This window comes from Crotalus tigris, unplaced genomic scaffold, assembly GCF_016545835.1.
Source record: "Crotalus tigris isolate CLP2741 ecotype Arizona unplaced genomic scaffold, ASM1654583v1 scf7180000017546.9332058, whole genome shotgun sequence".
NCBI lineage: Eukaryota > Metazoa > Chordata > Lepidosauria > Squamata > Viperidae > Crotalus > Crotalus tigris.
In genome coordinates, this window is record NW_024096465.1 from 3668632 (window position 1) to 3687884 (window position 19253).

Below are 19253 nucleotides of genomic sequence, written 5' to 3' on the forward strand. Positions count from 1 at the left end.
GCGCCCACGATTTCTGGGGGTAAGCTGTTCCACTGGTTGATTATCCTCACTGTCAGGAAGTTTCTCCTTAATTCCAGGTTGCTTCTCTCCTTCACCAGTTTCCAACCATTGTTTCTCGTCCTTCCCTCTGGTGCTCTGGTGAATAACCTGACCCCCTCTGCCTTGTGACAGCCCCTCAGATACTGGAATACTGCTATCATGTCTCCTGTATTTCTTCTTTTCTTTAGACTAGTCAAACCCAAATCCTGCAGCCGTTCTTTGCATGTTTTAGCCTCCAGGCCTTTGATCATCTTAGTTGCTCTTCTCTGAATTTTTTTCCAAAGTCTCAACATCTCTTTTGTGATTTGGTGACCAAAACTGGCTGCAGTATTCTAGGTGTGGTCTTAGTAGGGCTTTGTAAAGTGGTACTAGTACTTCGTGTGATCTTGATTCTATGCCTCTGTTTATACAGCCCAGGATTGTGTTAGCTTTTTTGATTGCTGGCTCATAGTGAAGTGATCGTCCACTAGGACTCCAAGGTCCCACTCACAGTTATTATTTTCAAGCCAGGTCTTGCCTAATCTGTATTTATGCCTTTCTTTTTTCCTGCCAAAGTGCAAGACCTTGCTTTTCTCCACATTGAAACTCTTTTTGTTGGATAAGGCTCATTGTTCGAGTTTGTCAAGATCTTTTTGGATCCTGAGTTTGTCTTCTGGTGTGCTGGCTACTCCTGACAGTTTGTGTCATCTGCAAATTTGATAAGTTCCCCTTTAATTCCATCATCTAAGTCATTTATGAAGATATTGAAGAGTACTGGGCTTAAGATGGAACCTTGTGGTACCCCTCTGCTGACTTCTCTCCATGTGGATGTAGTGCCGTTGAGGATTACTCGCTGAGTATGGTTTGTCAGCCAGCTACTGATCCAGCTGGTGGTGATGTTGTCTATTCCTCCTTTTTCTTGCTAACCAAGGAGTAGGTTGTGATCTATTTTGTCAAATGCCTTACTGAAATCTAAGTATACTACATCCACTGCATTTTGCTGGTCTACTAGTTTAGTCACTTTATCAAACAATGAGATAAGATTGGTTTGGCGTGATCTGTTTTTAACAAACTGATGCTGGCTACTAGTTATGACTTTGTTTGCTTCTAATTGTTCATAGATCTGTTTTTTTAAATTATCTTTTCTAGGATCTTCCCAGGTATTGATGTTAAACTGATATCTGCTTCCTGATCTTCTGGTCTCTAATTCTAAGACGACTGTAGCCTGTACCACAGCCAGCAGCTTATTCTTGTTCTCTGACAAGCATTCTTCTAGTGCAGGGGTCCCCAACCCCTGGTCCGTGGACCCGTACTGGGCCATGGCATGCCAGCAACCGGTCCACACAAACAAGCAAAGCCCCATCCGTGGGATGCAGACAGCACACAAAACTATGCCCCCTCCGGTCCATGGAAAAACCTCTGTCCATGGAACCGGTCCCTGGTGCCCAAAAAGTTGGGAGCCTCTGCTCTAGTGGGTTGTATGATACCATCATGGAAAGTGAAAGTATTGGGGGAACTTCCTGAAACTGAAACTACAGTATATTATTTTTGATTCATTGCAGAAGAGACATGACATTGGATTGAATACAAATAATAGTTTTCTTTCAGAGTTAGAATTCCTTCAGAATTATATGAACACATATATTTTAAAACCGCTTTCTAATTTTTTAAAAATCGTGAGGAAAAAGTCTTTCATAAGTTAGTTATTGGGACAATAAAACAAACATATTGATTGACTGAAATGGACACCTTTTAATAGAATAGTCTGCTCTTTAGTGTTCTAAAATATGGGTCTACTGAGAAGTCACATTTTTGACTACTCTACTTTACATGTGTAAAATACAGTATGGTTTCATAGTACGTTTATGTTTAAGGGCAAACTTTATACATTTTTCTATCAGAGGAACAGAAATATTTATTAGGTAAGAAAATTCCAAAGAGTTATTGTTTTTGTGTATTTTCTGCATTCCCTTTCTTTAGCAACATTATATGAAAAAATCACTTAACAGAATCACTCAACAGGAATAAGAGAAGTTTGGAGAAATTTAATTTACTTGTTTCTGATTAGTAAACTTCAGATTACTGATTTACAGCAGAATTCTTTCAGTATGAAATTCCAACTTCCTGAAGCCTTTCAGTAAAGTGTTGCAGTAATTTTGACAAGCTCTTCCTCCAGGAGAGCTAGAAAGTTAAAGGTAGGATAGATCTCATAAATCTCATTCATTATCAGAATTATTGTGTTATTATCTTCCTCATTTTCTTTTAGCCCACAGAAACATCAATTTCCCTTTCTATTCTGATGTTCCAGATTTTCTGAATAAAATATTCTAGGTACTTTAGAATATCTTTTTGTTTGTTCTGTCATTTTCTATCATGGATTTGTCAATTTTGTTCTATAGACTGCCCTAAAGCAAATCCATACTTTTCTACCAATTTGTTAGACCAGAGAAGTATTTTAAGTCAGATTTTTGGATGGAGTTATCTAATAATTTTATAACCTTAAATGTTCTAAGGAATAGTGAGACTTTCCAAGTGTGAACTGAACTTATGTGGCTCTTATTTTTAATTGAAATATATTTTTTGAACCTGATCAAGTAATTTATTATTTTTTTGTAAGCATATCAGAAGCATTTTTTAATGTAACTGAGATTTATAGGGCATAGAGTTCTCTTTTAAATGGTCAATATTTCTTCAACTACTCTACCTGGAGCTTCTGAAGAAAGGAAAGGATAGTACTTCTTAGAAATAAGTAATGAAAATAAACATTCCAGTTCCTGCACATCTCTTGTACTTCTTAATAGAAGAGTAAGTTAATGCAGAAGAAAGAAACCTGAAGATACACCGCACCAGTGAAGTTCAAAAACATTACAGTATTCTTAGTAAGAAGGCTAAATCCTGTATGATTTTTTTTATATACAAACATATTTTATTTTGGTCTGGAATCCAGGGATGGAACTGAATAACTTATGGATTTGGTACACTACTCTGGGCCAGATTTTGGGGAAAAGAGTCAATTGAAGTGATAGGGGAAATAGAAATAGAAAGAATAATTTTCGAGAAATGCTGCATTGAATCATAAGCCTTTTGTGGATGAAAGGCTTTTCACTCATGGGACACAAACTGTTGTTTAAACCGTAAATGACTTTTGAAAACAATTATTAGTTGGATTTTTCCAAGAAATGTCTATGATACAGTTGTTTCCCATTATAAACATTTTACGGTGTAATCTTATGTATGCTTATTTGGAAATAAATCCTACTGAACCTCTGTAGGAAAATGGCAAAATTTGTATTCTTTATGTCTTTCTTATTTTTTTCCCATTGCACCTTCTTTTACTTTGTATTAGTTTTTACTGTTATAATTATAATCTTTAATAAGAAAAAATTTGAAAAGTTTTTTACTTGAAAAAAGTGCAAATAAATCCTCTCAATGTTAAATTGATTGTATTTCTTAGGATATTTAGGATACGAAATAAAAATGCAGATGAATCATTTTAGATTTTATTAAGGCATTAATCACACTCATCTTTATTAGCAACATTTTCCACTGAGTGTGCCCAGGATGTTTCCTTCCTTAAATTTCAGCAATAAAATTCCAAGTCATTTTGGTCGTGAGTAAACATCAACAGTTCTTCAGAATCCTTCATTCTATCCATTTTAAAGTTTTGCATTATTTGATATACAACCATCAATCACAATATTTGATGCAATCCAATGATTCTGCCAGTTCAGGGGTAGGCAACCTGCTGGCTCAGGAATTCTGGGAGTTGAAGTCCACGAATCATAAAAGAGCCAAGGTTGTCTACCCCTGTGCTAGCTGATCATGCTCACAAACTAGTAAATTAGAAATTATTTCCAGGAATGAGCTCTGCTCTGAGTCGTATCTCCCTTTTTATACCAAACTTCAGACTTTGAAGTATATATTCATAAACATGAATTTATTCTTTTAGAATTCCAGTTCCTTTTCTAAGCCCAGTTAAATGCTGCCTTTTGCTGCTGTTGAAAAAGTTGGGCAGAATTAGACCTGGTTACATGCAAGATGATCAGAAAATATCAGAACTGTAAGCTAAACTGGAAAGTCAAGTAATATCTTGGAAAAAGGAGACGAATAATTGCTGCTGTATTGTTGCAGACAAAACTATTTGGAAATATCCCTGAAATCATAAATTAGGCTGAACTCATTTTGAGTTTTTATTTTTGCCATCTTTGTTAAAGTATGTTAATTTTTAAGGTACTCAATAGCAATTTGAATTACTTGTGCATATGCCATGTACTGAATTTTATTAAGAGCAGCATTAACTCTAATATATAAAAGCCAGGATTCAGAGCAAAGACCTATTGAGTTTAATAGGTTTAACTGTTAGTATTGTGATCCTGTATTCACAGAAGTGATGTTTTATTCCACGAGGATGATTTTTTTAGGCAAAGATATCTGGTGAGCTTTCCCAGTATTGTGTATTTCAGACATGTTGGTAATACAACTCCCAGAATACCCAGCCAGCACAGGAAATTATGGCCTTAGAACTTTCAATACAGTGATTTTATATTTATCTTTGAATATTTGTTACTTATTTGTAAATAATTGTTTTTAAAATGTTATAATCTGGAATTCAACTTGTATTATATAAAGTCACAGTGATATGTTGCTGGCTGACAAACTGTACTCAGCGAGTAGTCCTCAATGGCACTGCATCCACAGGGAGAGAAGTAAGCAGTGGGGTACCACAAGGCTCCATCTTAGGCCTAGTACTCTTCAATATCTTCATAAATGACTTAGATGAGGGAATTAAAGAGGAACTCATCAAATTTGCAGATGACACTAAACTGGCAGGAATATCCAACACCACAGAAGACAAGCTCAGGATCCAAAAAGATCTTGACAAACTTGAACAATGGGCTCTATCCAACAAAATGAACTTTAATATGGAGAAAAACAAAGTTTTACATTTAGGCAGGAAAGATCAAAGGTATAAGTACAGATTAGGTGAGACCTGGCTCAAAAACAGTAACTGTGAGAGGAACCTTGGAGTCCTAATCGACGATTACTTGACTATGAGCCAGCAGAAGCCAAAAAAGCTAATACAATCCTGGGTTGCATAAACAGAGGCATAGAATCAAGATCACACAAAGTATTAGTACTGCTTTACAAAACCCTAGTAAGACCTGGAATACTGCAACTAATTTTGGTTACCATACTACAAAAAAGATGTTGAGACTTTGAAAAAAAGTTCAGAGAAGAACAACTAAAATGATTAAAGGCCTGAAGACTAAAACATATGAAGAATGGTTGCAGGACTTAGGTTTGGCTAGTCTAAAGAAAAGAAGAAACAGGGGAAACATGATAGCAGTATTCCAATATTTGAGGGGCTGCCACAAAGAAGAGGGCGTCAAACTATTCTCCAAAGCACCATAGGGCAGGACAAAAAATGATGGATGGAAACTAATCAAGGGGAGAAGCAACCTGGAATTAAGGAGAAACTTCCTAACGGTGAGGACAATTAACCAGTGGAACAGTTTACCTTCAGAAATCGTGGGCACTCCATCACTGGAGGTTTTTAAGAAGAGACTTGACAGTCACTTATCTGAAATGGTATAGGTTCTCCTGCTTGAGCAGGGGGCTGGACTAGAAGACCTCCAAAGTCCCTTCCAGCTCTATTCTATTCTGATTTGCAAGAAAAGGAAAACCATTAAATAATATTTAGTGGATATCCACTGAACATCAAACACCACCTATTTTTTCTACATCAGGAAAGCAGCAGTTTACTGAAGGAGGTATTAAAATCTAAAAACAATTATTGGGAGTGAAATACTTCATCTTGCCACCATTGCAATGATCCATCCTCTTATTTAAATTAACATAACTACATATCACGTAGTTTGGCCCAATTGACTTAGGACACATCCTGCTGATAATGACACAAAAATGCTCCACTCTCTATTTTCAAAGCACATGTTCACATGATGCATTCTTTGTCTTCCTTATGGCAACATTACAGAGCTGCTTTCCAGTGCAGGAACTAGCAGAATACATGTTGACTTAGAGCAGAGGTCACCAACCTTTTCCTGCTGGTGGCCCGGAGGGAAAGGGAGCAGCTGGGAAATTTGTGTGCATGAGCACAGGCGTGCATGTGGAAACGGCATCCACACAGCACTATCGGCCATGTTTGCATAGGCGTGCAGCCGCTAGCTGCTGCTGCTAGCCCCGCATGCATGCATAAATGGGCTGTGCATCCCACACGCACATTAGCAGCCCCATTTGCACAGGTGCGGAGATGCTAGCCACCAGTGCTAGCCCTGTGCACACATGCAAATGGGCCTGCAGGTGCTAGCATGAGTGTGTGTGTGCGCACACTGTCCAGCTTGTCCCACGGCCCGGTGGCCAGTTGGCCACGGCCCAGTAGTGGGCTGCAGCCCATAGGTTGGGGACCCCTGACTTAGAGAAATGTTAAGTATACTTTCTACTGCTTTGCCAATGAAGCAGAATATGGGGTGAGAAGACCTATTTTGGTGTCATTTATAAACAATGGAAGATCTATCAGTCTTCTGCTCTCAATACTCAGATCTTAAAAAGTAATTACTATACTTTGTGGGATCAGGGAAATGACACCAAAAAGAGCTTATCTGCTCCCTTCTATATATCCTGCCACTTATAACAAAAGAAAGAAGGCTAATCCTCTTTCTTTCCCGATCCACTTACTAAGAATGGTGGGGAGGATTGTTTATCTACTTCTCCTCAAGGAAGGGGGAAGCAGTTCTTCACACATACCCACAGCTTTACTTCACTCCTTTAACGATGTAGTATTTCCTCATCAAGTGATCCTAGGTATTTCAAGACTTCACTTAAATTAAAAATGAAGCAATTCTTTTTTTTTAAATATATTTTATTAGATTTTATATGGGTAGGGAAAGGGTGGGGTTGGGGCGGGTACAGGGAAATCGGGATAAAGGGAACAGGGTGTGGATAGCTACAGTAAATATGTGATTCAGCAAACAAGCTGTCGTCTGGGTCTTCATATTGAGTATTATTGTTTATATAATACTAGATATTTATAAGAATAAATAGGTATAGTTACAACTGACTTTTGGTAAAACAGTAATATTCCTTTAAATAATTAACATAGTTGATAGCATAGCAACTATTTCCAACCATCAAGCTTAATACTTAATATAATAAAGCTCTAAAATCTCTTCTTATTCTAACGTGTTTCAACCCACTGATAAAATTTTCCCCAGGTTTTATAGAAGATTGAATCCTCTTTCTCCTTCATCTCTAACGTTAATCTGTCCATTTCTGCACAATCTAGGATTTTCAAAATTATAATCTGGTCTGATGGTAGGTTTTCATTTTTCCAAAATTGGGCGAATACTATTCTTGCAGCTGTCAATACATGTAATATTAAATAATCATTTTCTTTGCCGTTGTTAGGTCTTAATATACCTAACAGGAACAGTTCTGGTTTAAATTCTATCAGGATTTTCATCATCTTTTCTAGCCATCTATGAATCTTAGACCAATATTTTTTTGCAATAGAACATGTCCACCAGGCATGATAATAAGTACCCGGTTTTTGCTTACATTTCCAACATATATCCGATAAATTTTTAAACATTTTCACTAAGCAAACTGGTGTCATACGCCATCTATAAAACATTTTATATAAGTTTTCTTTATATGTTACTGCTTTAGTAAGTTTGATTTTTTATCCCACAGTTTTTGCCAGTCTTCTAATTCTATAGAATATACAAAGTTCTTCGCCCATACTATCATTGTCTCTTTTACTTGTTCTTCTTCCTTCTTCCAATTTAATAAGTATTTATAAAGCTTCTTAATCAAATGTTCATCTGTTTTTAAAAGTATTTTATCAAGTGGAGTTAGCTCTTTGTAAAATCCCATTGTTTTTATGTCTTTTTCATATCTTGTTTGAATTTGCAAATAGGACCACCATGTTAAGTCAATACCTTGTTGTTGAAGGGCTTGCCTGTCTTTGAATTTTCCGTCCTTATCCAAAATGTCTTTATAACTAACATGTTTGTCATAATTAATCAGATTTGGATAAGCAAATGCTTCCATCGTTGAAAGCCACTCAGGAATTTTCATATACATTCACATACATTTAAGCAATTCTTAAAATATGCAATCTGGAAATGGCTGGTGATCTTTAGGAAACATTTAAGATGGCTTGCTTGATAACGATCTGTTTATATTTCCAGACTGCTGTTGTCTATCATGCTGCTTTGCATTTACTATTCATTTTTTGTCCATATTTTGTATATTTGTGTATATATGTATATTGCTATGATTATCAGAAAAAAGTATGAACATTTAAGAAACGTTTTCCACATCTAAACTTGTCACAATAGGAAAAGAGAATTGATTGGGGTGTGGGATAGGGAACTTAGATTAGAGACTGATCAATCACCAAAATAATAATAACAACAATTATTGACTATCGTTTAAAAGGAAAGTCTATCAAATAATTATAAAGTAAAAATAAATAAATAGAAACTAAAGAACTATAATTGTGGCTATCTACTAGCATGAGATATTGATATTGTAACTTCATTAACCAATAAAAATAATCTGAGCTTTGGCTTATTTCCAAAAAAATTGCTATATTCTTGATAAATCATACAGTTACAGAGCCATAAAGATACAGGTGGCTAATATATAGTTCATTATTTGGCCTGCTTGGTATTTTTGAACTTCCTATTTAGTTATCAGAAGCAAAGACCATAACTGTATCTGTAACTAGTATGAAATAAGGAAGATTGGACCAAAGATTAAACATTCAAATAGTTTTATAGATATGTTTTCATTTGAATTTTGGGTAAAATGGAAGAATTGTCCCTTTTTCTCAAAGCCAATTCTAATAAGAGGACAAAAAGGTTAGGAATACAGTGTAGAATAGTCAGAACATTAACACAGAGAGCCTAATATATTTATTTGTCTATATTATTCCTATTGAGCAATTAGGTAGATTGCTAAATATTTAAATTTCCACAAAAAGCTACTGTTTAACTTTGAAAAGAAAAAGAAAATAAACTATAATCTTCCTTCCCCCTCCCCTTCGTTTTACTGTCATCCTTCAGTTTGTGTTGCCTAAGGGAATTCTGTTATTTTGCTTAACAAAGTACCTCTGCATTAACTGTGATTGACCATAATTGTATTAAAGGCAACAGTTCATCAAACATAAGTACTTCCATAAGATATAGCATATTTAGATAATATGATTTTATTCTCCAAGCGCTTTAAAATCAAGTCACAGAACTGTGAGAATTGCTGGAACTTGACATTATACTGATTTAGCTTTAGCTTATTGATGTATTAGATTCATTGAATTTTTTAGCCCTTACATGATGGCTTTTCATGTTGTTACCATTCAAATGTTTGAAAATATATATGGCAAAGAGTTAGAAAAATGTTTTTGTCAGGAAGCAACAAAAATAAATATAGACTAATTAAGTAAGCAGTCTTAACTATCCAAACTTACAGATATCCAATTACCAAATAGATTTATTTAATAATCTTCCATTAGGCTTGGGTAATACAAGTATCTGAGTGCAAAGAATTCCTACCATGAACCATTACCATTATATGATTGATTATAGAATTCCCCCCTCCCTGTTTTACAAAATAAAAGTTGCATATGGCCTAGCCCTAGCAGGTGCATAACTGGGCATGGAGGAAAAAGGAAATGAAGAGGAAAAATTAAAAATGAAGAAAGAAGCCTTGTCAGTTGAGGTGTCATAATGCCATGAAATCACAAAGAACATTCTGGAGCTCTGTTTCACTCTCTTTCTTTTTAAATCTTCCACACCTGTGATTATGCTATTTTGGCTCATAAGTTATTGCATATTTTTTTTGGCACCAGAAGCAGGATGTAGGTAAAATAAAATGGATATATCAGTTTGGAATCTTTCTATTATTTATCTTTCTTCTGAGAAAATTTTCTTCCTTACATTTATTTGGCACCCATCAATATACATGAATTTAATTTAGAGGTTATGTTTCGAAATAGTTTATGTCATACACACAGCCATATTTCATATGCTCATACTGCATTAATGCAAAAATTTGCATAGCATAACTGATCTTTCAAAACAACTGAGGGGTCTCAGAATCAATAGACTGGCTCTGAACTTGTGATGTATTGTTTACATATGCACTATTGCAACAGAGGCAGAATATGTCTAAACATAACTTAATATTGCTCTGTCTTAACAACTTTCATGGAGGGAAATATATTCTCTAATTACTATAACCTAGTAGTTAAGTATTATGTATCAATCAATTTGTTAATGTCACTGGCTATAGTCAATAAAAATTAAAACCAAAGAAGGTGGCTGCTGCATAAATAATTGGAGAAAAAATGTGATTGCTTTAAAAATAACGATTTTTTTTACATAAAAAGATGTTTGTAAAAGTGTTTTTTGTTTCTAATGTGACTTTTTTAAAAAACAAAGAAAAAAGTTTATTGAGTAATGATTTTGTGCTATCTAGTTGGTGTTTAGGCTTAGCAACTACACAGATATATTCTGGACAGGGCAATCTGTCGTCAGCTGGATCCTCAGAACTTCTGATGCTGCTGTGACTGAGTCCACTCATCTTGCTGTTAGTGATCCCTCTTTTCACTTCCCTTCCATCTATCCCAGAGACCTAGATCTTTGTATATGTACTAAATGTGATAATTTGAATCTGCTAATTTGTTCAAGTGAAAATTCTTTTTTGTTCTCTGATTCATGTAATTGTTTTCTAGGCTATTTTTGGTATTCTCAGAAGTCTTTTCCAACACCAAGGTTCAAAAGCATCAATACTCTTTCTAGCTTATTTCTTCAATCTTCAGCTTTCACTTCCTTAAAGTGTTACACATAAAAAAGTGTGCTTGATTCTGACCTTTGCAGAGACATCCTGTAATCTGTATATATTTTCTATGGGCTTCATTGCTACTTTACTAAGTCATGGTCTGCAGTATATAATAGCATATTAATTTATTGACTGTGCATCCTGATGATAGTTGATTCTAAAAGGCACATTCACCAATTACCAATTCTGTATCTCCAATATCGGTTCTAAGGGTAGTCGCTGTCCTCATTGTCATTAGTTTGATCTTCTTTATGTTTAATCTCATTTCTTTCAATGTATTCTTTGGTTTCTATTACAGCAGATGATTTTCATTTTCAGTTACTAATGTCATCAACATTGTGCAGATTACTGATTATTTTTTCTCCATTTAAAAAAATACCCTCATCTTCTAATCCATATTTTCTTAATATATATTCAGCATTTAGATTGAATAAACAAGAAGAGGATATACAGCCTTGTCTTATTCCTTTACTGACTTGCAAAAGACTGAGTCAGTCTGCTGAACCATGTCCCATCCAAATTGTGGTTACCTGACCTGTGGCTATGCTTCACAACCAGATTGCTTTGGCATTCCCATTTTCTTAAGCATATCTCACAGCTTGTATAGTTGACACAGTCAAAGGCCTGTCTATATTCAATGTAGTACATATTAACTTCTTTTTAATATTCTTTGGCTATCTCAATAATTTACCGTGCATCAGCAATGTTTCTTTACTGTACAGTCTTTTCTGAAACTAGCTAAAGAAGCTTATACTTTTAACATAATTTTAGAACATTCTCATATTTATCTTGTACTGAAGCACAATTTTCTTATTCATATATGGTCAAATATTGTACATTAATGCAAAAAATAAATTCTCAATATGAGAAATGGTATGCAGTAAACTGGATGCTGACTTCATTTCAGTGTCACACTTGATTTCAGTGAATATACTGTAATTATGACTAAGTCTTGCAACCCTACATTGGGATTTGGTTCCCACTGAAGAATTATGATTCATCCAAATTATTTTGTAAGCCACTTCCTTTTTCAATAAGGGCAAAAAGTGATGTGCTTTAAGCATTCCAGAACAGAGAAAGAGTTATAAAACTCAAGATAGTGGACAAATCCTAGGATCCAGAACAAGGTATTTTATTCCATGGGAAAGTTTTCACCCCACGTCAGGAGGAAACATCTTCATGCTTCATCAGTTCAGTTTGCAAAGAACTCTAGAAAGCCCCAAATCATAATGGGGAAATTAAAACCTTGGGTATGGAAGGGACACAGGCCTTGCAGTATTTATTTATTGACATTTTATTTACTGGCATAGACTTGTGAATTCATCAATGATATCTTTCTGTACATCAAAGGTTACTTTAGTCTTTGAGGTCAGGGTTAGTTCATGTAACCCGCAAGTTGTTAAGGAAGTACAAGGAAACCACTGTTTGAGATATTATCAACTAAGAGTAGCCAGAGAAAGGCTGAGTGCTAGTATCTTATATCAATAGTGCAGGGTATAGCTGCATCATTTCCCTTAAGGCCGTATGGCTGCATTTACTTTCCATGTAGCTGTTGAAAGAAAAATCTTCATCAGGGTCCAGTTCAAGCTGGGAATAAACAAAATGGAGACTGCTTTAGAAAGAAGGTTCTTGTTTATTTAGTTGCAGAAACTTCAGCGACAGCAGCATGTTTCTGGGGTGGCTGACCACATGGAGCTGGGAGTGGTGGGTTTTTATACCTTCATGGGCTTTTGTGTTTGGAGTTGTTCCTGTGGCATGAACTTTGACCTGAGGTTCAGTGAGGGGTTGTTGGTTCTAGGGATCTTTATCTTTCTAATTCCATCAGCTCTAAGCTTCCTCCTCCAGTCTTTAAGAAAGGATTATCAAATCTGCATTTCTACAGAGCTGGTTTCTGCTTGGGGCAGAGAGACTTGAGGGTGGGTGGGTTTCTGCCTAAGATTTTCTATTACTCCATTGGGGAAATATATTCTGCTTTTTTTAATATCTCCCAAAATATTTCTTTCTCGGGGAGGGGGGGTCCTGTCTTCCTACATAACAAAAGAACTCAGAGGTAATGCAGTTTTTTCCCAAGAGGCTTACATTTTTCTATGCAAAACTGTATGCAGATTATCAGTTTTAACACCTGTAGCTAGTATTACTGTGGAGCATTATTTTATGTAGCTTACAACACCTTTCCTAACGCTAATCCTTTTTTTAACCAAACAGGTTTTGTAGGTTACCAAAACCGTATTAAAAAATTTGTAACCACAAACCGTAAGTGAATAAATGAGTCAATCAATCCTTTTATCACGTCACCCACAACTTAGTATACATTGAGTTTCTAACATCATAGCTGCAAAACAGGGCAGTTAAAGACAAACACATGCTAGGACAGGTTAGGGGACAAGAAGGAAGTAACTTGAACGACTTATTCAGAGAGGCAGAGGTGGTTTAAGGTCAAGGTCTGAACATAAGAATTTTATGAAGGCTTCAAACACTTTAATAATAATAATAATGATAAAGTTGGAAGGGACCTTGGAGGTCATCTAGTCCAACCCCCTGCTCAGGCGGGAAACCCTATACCATTTCAGACAAATGGCTGTCCAGTTTCTTCTTAAAAACTTCCAGTGTTGGCACATTCACTACTTCTGGAGGCAGGTTGTTCCATTGGTTAATTGTTCTAACTGTTGGGAAGTTTCTCCTTAGTTCTAGGTTGCTTCTCTCTTTGGTTAGTTTCCACCCGTTGCTCCTTGTCCTGCCTTCAGGCGCTTTGGAAAATAGCTTGACTCCCTCTTCTTTGTGGCAGCCCCTGAGATATTGGAACACTGCTTTGTACACCATGTCCTTTGCCCTTATCTAAAAATACAGAGAAACAACAGACCTCACAACCTAGTGGAGATAGATTGGGCACTTTACACAACTACCCGAAGAAAACAAAAATAAAACTGGCAAGCGAAAAGAGTTAAACAAACAAAAACAAAGGGGCATCAGGAAGGATCATGACGTCACGGCGTAAGACGTTCCCGCCGGGGATAGTCGCGCCCGCAGCTCATTCCAGGACGAGGTTTCCTCTTTAGAGGCGTGCGCTCGCGTGACAACAAGGGAGGAGAACGTGCTCAGTGTGGGCGAGGAGGACGGGTTGCTGAACGCGCAACACCCCCCCCCCCGTTAGCTTCCGGCGCCACTACCGCCATCACTCTCCAGCCAGCACCTGGCCCCGCCCCTCGTGCGCGGGGCCGCGCCTCGTGCTGGACAATAGCGGCGTTGCCGCAGCCGAGTTGTGTCTCCTCCAAATCAGGCCGGGACTTGCCGCAGTTACAGCAGCCGCCGGGCCCGCCCGCTACGACCTGAACTAGCGGCGGCAATGCCGCCGTCCCGGTTGCGGAGCTGACCGGGGGATTCGCTTTTCGAGCCGGGAGCTTGATGTTGGTTTCTTCTGGATCATCTAGGCTGCCTCTCCGCTTCTCCTGCGCAAAGCTCGCCGAGCCCTTCCCGAACGGTAGAAAGAAGTCTTTCTAGCGTTGCCCGGGTGTGCGTGCGTGGGGCAGGTGAAAGCGGTGAGCCGGGCCCTGCCTTGATCCCGGAGCCGGGCCTGGCTTTGATTGGCACCCCAGAAGACGAGGTGGTGGTGGCGGCGGTAGTGCAGCCACCGTTTCAATGGAAGTATGCTATCAACTGCCGGTGCTGCCTCTGGACAGGCCGGTCCCGCAGCATGTCCTCAGTCGCCGGGGGGCCATCAGCTTCAGCTCCAGTTCCGCTCTTTTCGGCTGCCCCAACCCCAGGCAGCTTTCTCAGGTGAGGCCCCTCTCGCTTTCCCTCGATGTGAAGGTGGGAAGCGGCCCTCGGGAGCGATCTTGGAAGGAGGGGCAGAGAAACAAGAATATCCGTGCGGGACCCCGAGGGGGAAAAGGGATTGCTTTTAAAAAAAATCGGAGACTCCAACGTGCAAGGTTTCAAGTCCTCTAGCACTGTTTAGTCAGGCGAGGAGGAACAAAAGCGGGAGGGAGGAAGATTAGGCCAGATAGCTTGCAGATGAGGTTTTCAGTTAGCGGCTCAGGCAGGCAATCTCGGAACACGCGAAAAAGACGCACCAAAGCACAGCTTGACTCTGGGAATTGCCCTTTATCGGGCTCTGCTCGTCTCCCGTTTTATTTTTGTTAACTCTTGCTGTTTTGTCACCTGTAGCTGGGTAGTAATGCTGTAGATCATCAAGATTGCCTTTAATGAGTTTTTGTTGATTTTTCTCCCCCAAACGAGCAAGACAGTGTAATTTTATCCTGATCATAAGGCTAGAAAGGAGGAGAGAATGAAATTGTTTATTTGGTAGGTAGTTGAGGTGATACCTTTAGAAGCGTTCAGTCTTTTTCTCCTTAATATTTATACCGGTAGTAGTTATGAGAGTTACTAGGATATAATGAAGCTATTATAAACGCTTCAGATTTTAGAGGAGTCTTTTGCTTCACTTCAGCTGAATCATGCTCATCCTTTAAAATATTTTGCAAAAGATTGTCATATATTTTTGTTGTGCCTTTTTCAGGCAGTTTAAATATGTCTTTTATAGGTTTTTAAAGTAAATATACTATGAGTCCAATGTGAATGATACCAGTAATAAACTTAACCATAACAAATGTAGGTAGGTGGTGAAATGTGAAAAAATAGATTCTGTTGCCATTTTTGGCGCTTTTCAAATGTTTTGAGGATTGGGTTACCCATCTGTTATTGCCCTGATGCAGTCTGCTGAGATTTCCCTATGAATGATAACAAATCTCTGAATCTTAAGGCATTTGCCCAGAATTAGAGCTATGTATTTGCTTTCTTTTTGTAGCATTCCATGTACTTGGACGAATCACAATTTTATTCAAACATCTAAGGGTGTAGGTCCCTTTCAAATTTTGAAATAGCCCTGGCTAATACTATTGCAAATGAAAAGGAAATCAGTTATTCTTTGGTTTCTTTTTTAGTTTAATAGCACAACAAAATATGCTACAGAATGTGGATTATAAAAAATTAGTTTGAAGAGAGTCAAACTTAAATTTATTAGGATTGGTTCTAAAGAAATATCACAGATAAAACTAAACTATATTGACTCCAAATTTATGTGAAATACAAAATTGCAAATTATTCAGAGGAGCATAGGTGGAATTTAATGTCAATGGTGTATTGAAAGAGTGCTGACTAAAATAGTCCTGCCATGTATCCTCAGAATCTGAGGATAGGAAGATGTGGGGTGTTTGGTGTATAGAAAATAGCCCTTTAGACATGTAGACTTTTGTTTGTGTGATGATGGAGTCATCCATAACAAAACAAAGCTGCAGTTTTTGAGCCATCCCACGATATTCTTGAATTGAGATTAATGTATTAGCCCTGGGACTTTAGGCGATAATATCCTTTAATCTTAGACATTAAATATGCTTACATTTGAACTGATTTAGTAAAAACTGATTTGAAGCAAGGGACTTTGGATCAAAGTTCTACTTTTATGTAATAGTAGAAATTACCTCCAATTGATTCTTATGCATTTGGTTACCTGAGTAGTTAACATAATTAAGTTGGCTGATGGTGGAATTCATGTTCTGTTAATTAATTATATTCTTTGGGAACAGAAAATGCATACAAGAAAAAGGTCTTTGTATGTTTATTGCTTAGCAGTTTAGCTATTCTATAAATCATATGCTATGATATCAATAGGAAATGCTATGCAGAATGGTATTAACTTTGAAAGGAAGATTGATAGCTTTTGTTTACAATTGTTGACACCTTATAAATTAAATGATTGTAGGCATTGCTATTTCTTTTGCAAACATTAGTAATGCTTACAAGGAATTTACAATTTACAGTTAATTTAATATTTTCTTTCCACAATTATAGTGAATATTTAATACTAGTTATGAAGTCTCAGTATCAGTAAAAAATAAGATTGTGTTTATACAAAATGACCGTTCTTAAGAACAAACCATTTGGATAAACTTATTAATAATGAAATGTATAAAAGAGCATATTTTATTTCAGATATTGAGATGCTAAGTTGTTTCTTACAATATTTAGTTACAACCATATTAGTGCAACTTTTAAGTAGAGCAATTCACAGAAAATACTGAAAGACTTAACAAGTCTGTCAATGACAGTAAATACATTTATAATTAGCTTTTCTTATTTATTAAATTTATATGCCACCCATATCACTGTCAGGTGACTCTGTATGGCTTACAAACATCATAAAAGCAAAGGTACAAAACATTAAAAATTAAATAAGAGACTAAATAAGTTAAAAACCCAGAATACCATGATGTGGCAGTGTGATCTTCTTAGGCCAATAACCACCTCCAGCATGGAATGCCCCTATTGGGGCCCAGATCAGTTGGCACAGCCAGGTTTTGAGGTTCTTATGAAAGATCAAGGGAGTGGGGGCACATCTTAATTTGAGGGGCATGATGTTCCAGAGGGTGGAAGCCTTGGCAGAAAAGGCCTTTCTCCTGGATGCTGCCAGCTAGAATTCCTTGACTGACAAGGTTCGCACCATATCCCTTCTGCAGGAACAAGTGACTGGGCCAATCCCATTGCGTTGCTCAGATAGCCTGGACTCATGCAATAAAGGGCTTTAAGGTCATAAAGCAACACACTGAATTGGACATGAAAGCAGACTGTGCAACTTATGCAACAGCTAAAGGTTACAGTGGGCTGCCCTAAGAGCCCCTAGAACTGTCTGTGTGGCTGCATTTTGTACCACCTGTAGCTTCCAAATGCTCTTCAAAGGTAACCCGAAGCAGGGGGGAGATCCAATTTCTTTTAAAAAACAGATACTGTATTAACATTATTAACATTATCTAATTTGTTCCCTTACAGAATACCAAAAACATAAATGAGAGTGTAAAATCCCTTCTAGAAAGCCCATTAATTCTCTAGTTAATAAATTCTAAGGGTCAACATCCTTACAAAAAGTACATCCAAGTTATTTTATAAAAATATAAATAGATGGTAATATTGACTCAGTTGAAGATATTTTGATTGATGTCTTACCTACGGGTACATAAATTATCTTTTGTTTTTCTCTTCTATGTTTCAGTGCACTTTAATGAGCAACTTGTTCTGAACTTGAAACAATAAGGGAACTCTACCCATAAGTTCAAAACAGCCTGATTTGAATTTGAACAGAGTACTTTGAACTCAAAATATTTTATATATCTCTGAACAAATGTTACGGAGACTTAAATTTTTCAGGATATGTGAAAAGTTTTAGCTACTATATATATTTTTTGTTCTCTAAATCTTACTTTTTCAATCCATCCTTTTTCTTCAGGGGCCATCAGAAAATCTGTTTCTTACATCATCTAAATAATCCTTTTAAAGTGGCTGATGGTTTATAAAATGTGGGCAGGAAGTCTGGATTTAAACCTGTATATGCAGCTATACGTCTTGTTGCCTCAGAAAGCCATTTTCAGTTTCCGATAGTAGAGATTTTTGAGTTGATGAAAACTACATAGTATTGCAGAATACTGAAGGGGTCTCTTTTGCACCTGCCATATTCACTACTGTCTTCTTATGAATTTGCAAACAGTTGCACATACCTGGTAAACATACATTGGAATATACAGAAACATGGCATAAATATGTTGTCACTAACTTTGTACCATATACAGATTGTGTCAGCTTCATTTTGTTTAGGGATTTATTGAAATACATAATTTGATAGGGTGTCTAAACTTTTGTATACAACTGCTGTTTAGTCAAGCTTTTTCAGTTTCATGTCTTCTTCACTTTCCTGTTTTGATTGTATATATCCTCAGAAAGTACTGAGCTTTTTTTTCAATAGTGGTATTGTCAATTATCAGACACTCTTATGACTTTGACATGGTCATGTCACTGCTTCCAGATCTGTTCATCTGTTATAAAAAGAATGGTGCTTTCTGACTGGGAAGTGTCTTATTATCTGGCACTCATGCTCAATTAATATTACACATATTTTAATGCACTTGTCTTGGTAATAATACAGAAATGGTTTATTAGTACCTTTCTTCACATTTGATACTGGAGTGTTGGCCTTCCTTACATCTACCATCTACCATTCTTATCCCCATTGGGGATTACTGTTATTATTCTGCTCTCTTTTTCAACTCTACTCGCAAAAGGTAGTTAGTTTTACTGCCTAAAATAGAGGTTCTCAATCTTGAATTATTAGAATAATTATCACAGAAGAGTCTTACTAATACACAGCCATTGGGGGAGTCGGGATATAGGAAGAACTAGTTCTAGTGAGGGATAGGAACCGTTTTAGTAAGTTTAGCAGTTAAAATCCCATGAATGAATTGTTTCTTCTGTGAAGAGATTGACTAGTAAGCTCACTGTAAACTATGATTGGATGTAGCCAAAATATATGCCATTGGCTTTATAACCAA

The 19253-nt window shown here is 36.9% G+C and overlaps 1 protein-coding gene across 2 annotated transcripts in view; it reads left to right on the forward strand.

Annotated features, from left to right (window-relative positions):
• The first annotated feature begins 14064 nt into the window (after positions 1–14064).
• PDE7A (phosphodiesterase 7A) overlaps positions 14065–19253 on the forward strand; it is a 47160-nt gene continuing 41971 nt past the window's right edge. The window contains exon 1 of one of the 2 annotated variants that reach the window (XM_039335463.1): positions 14065–14655. In XM_039335463.1, the coding sequence (XP_039191397.1) occupies positions 14518–14655 (138 nt within the window). In that variant the 5' untranslated portion in view covers positions 14065–14517. The remainder of the gene's footprint in view (positions 14656–19253) is intronic. The other variant, XM_039335472.1, reaches the window with a different exon arrangement.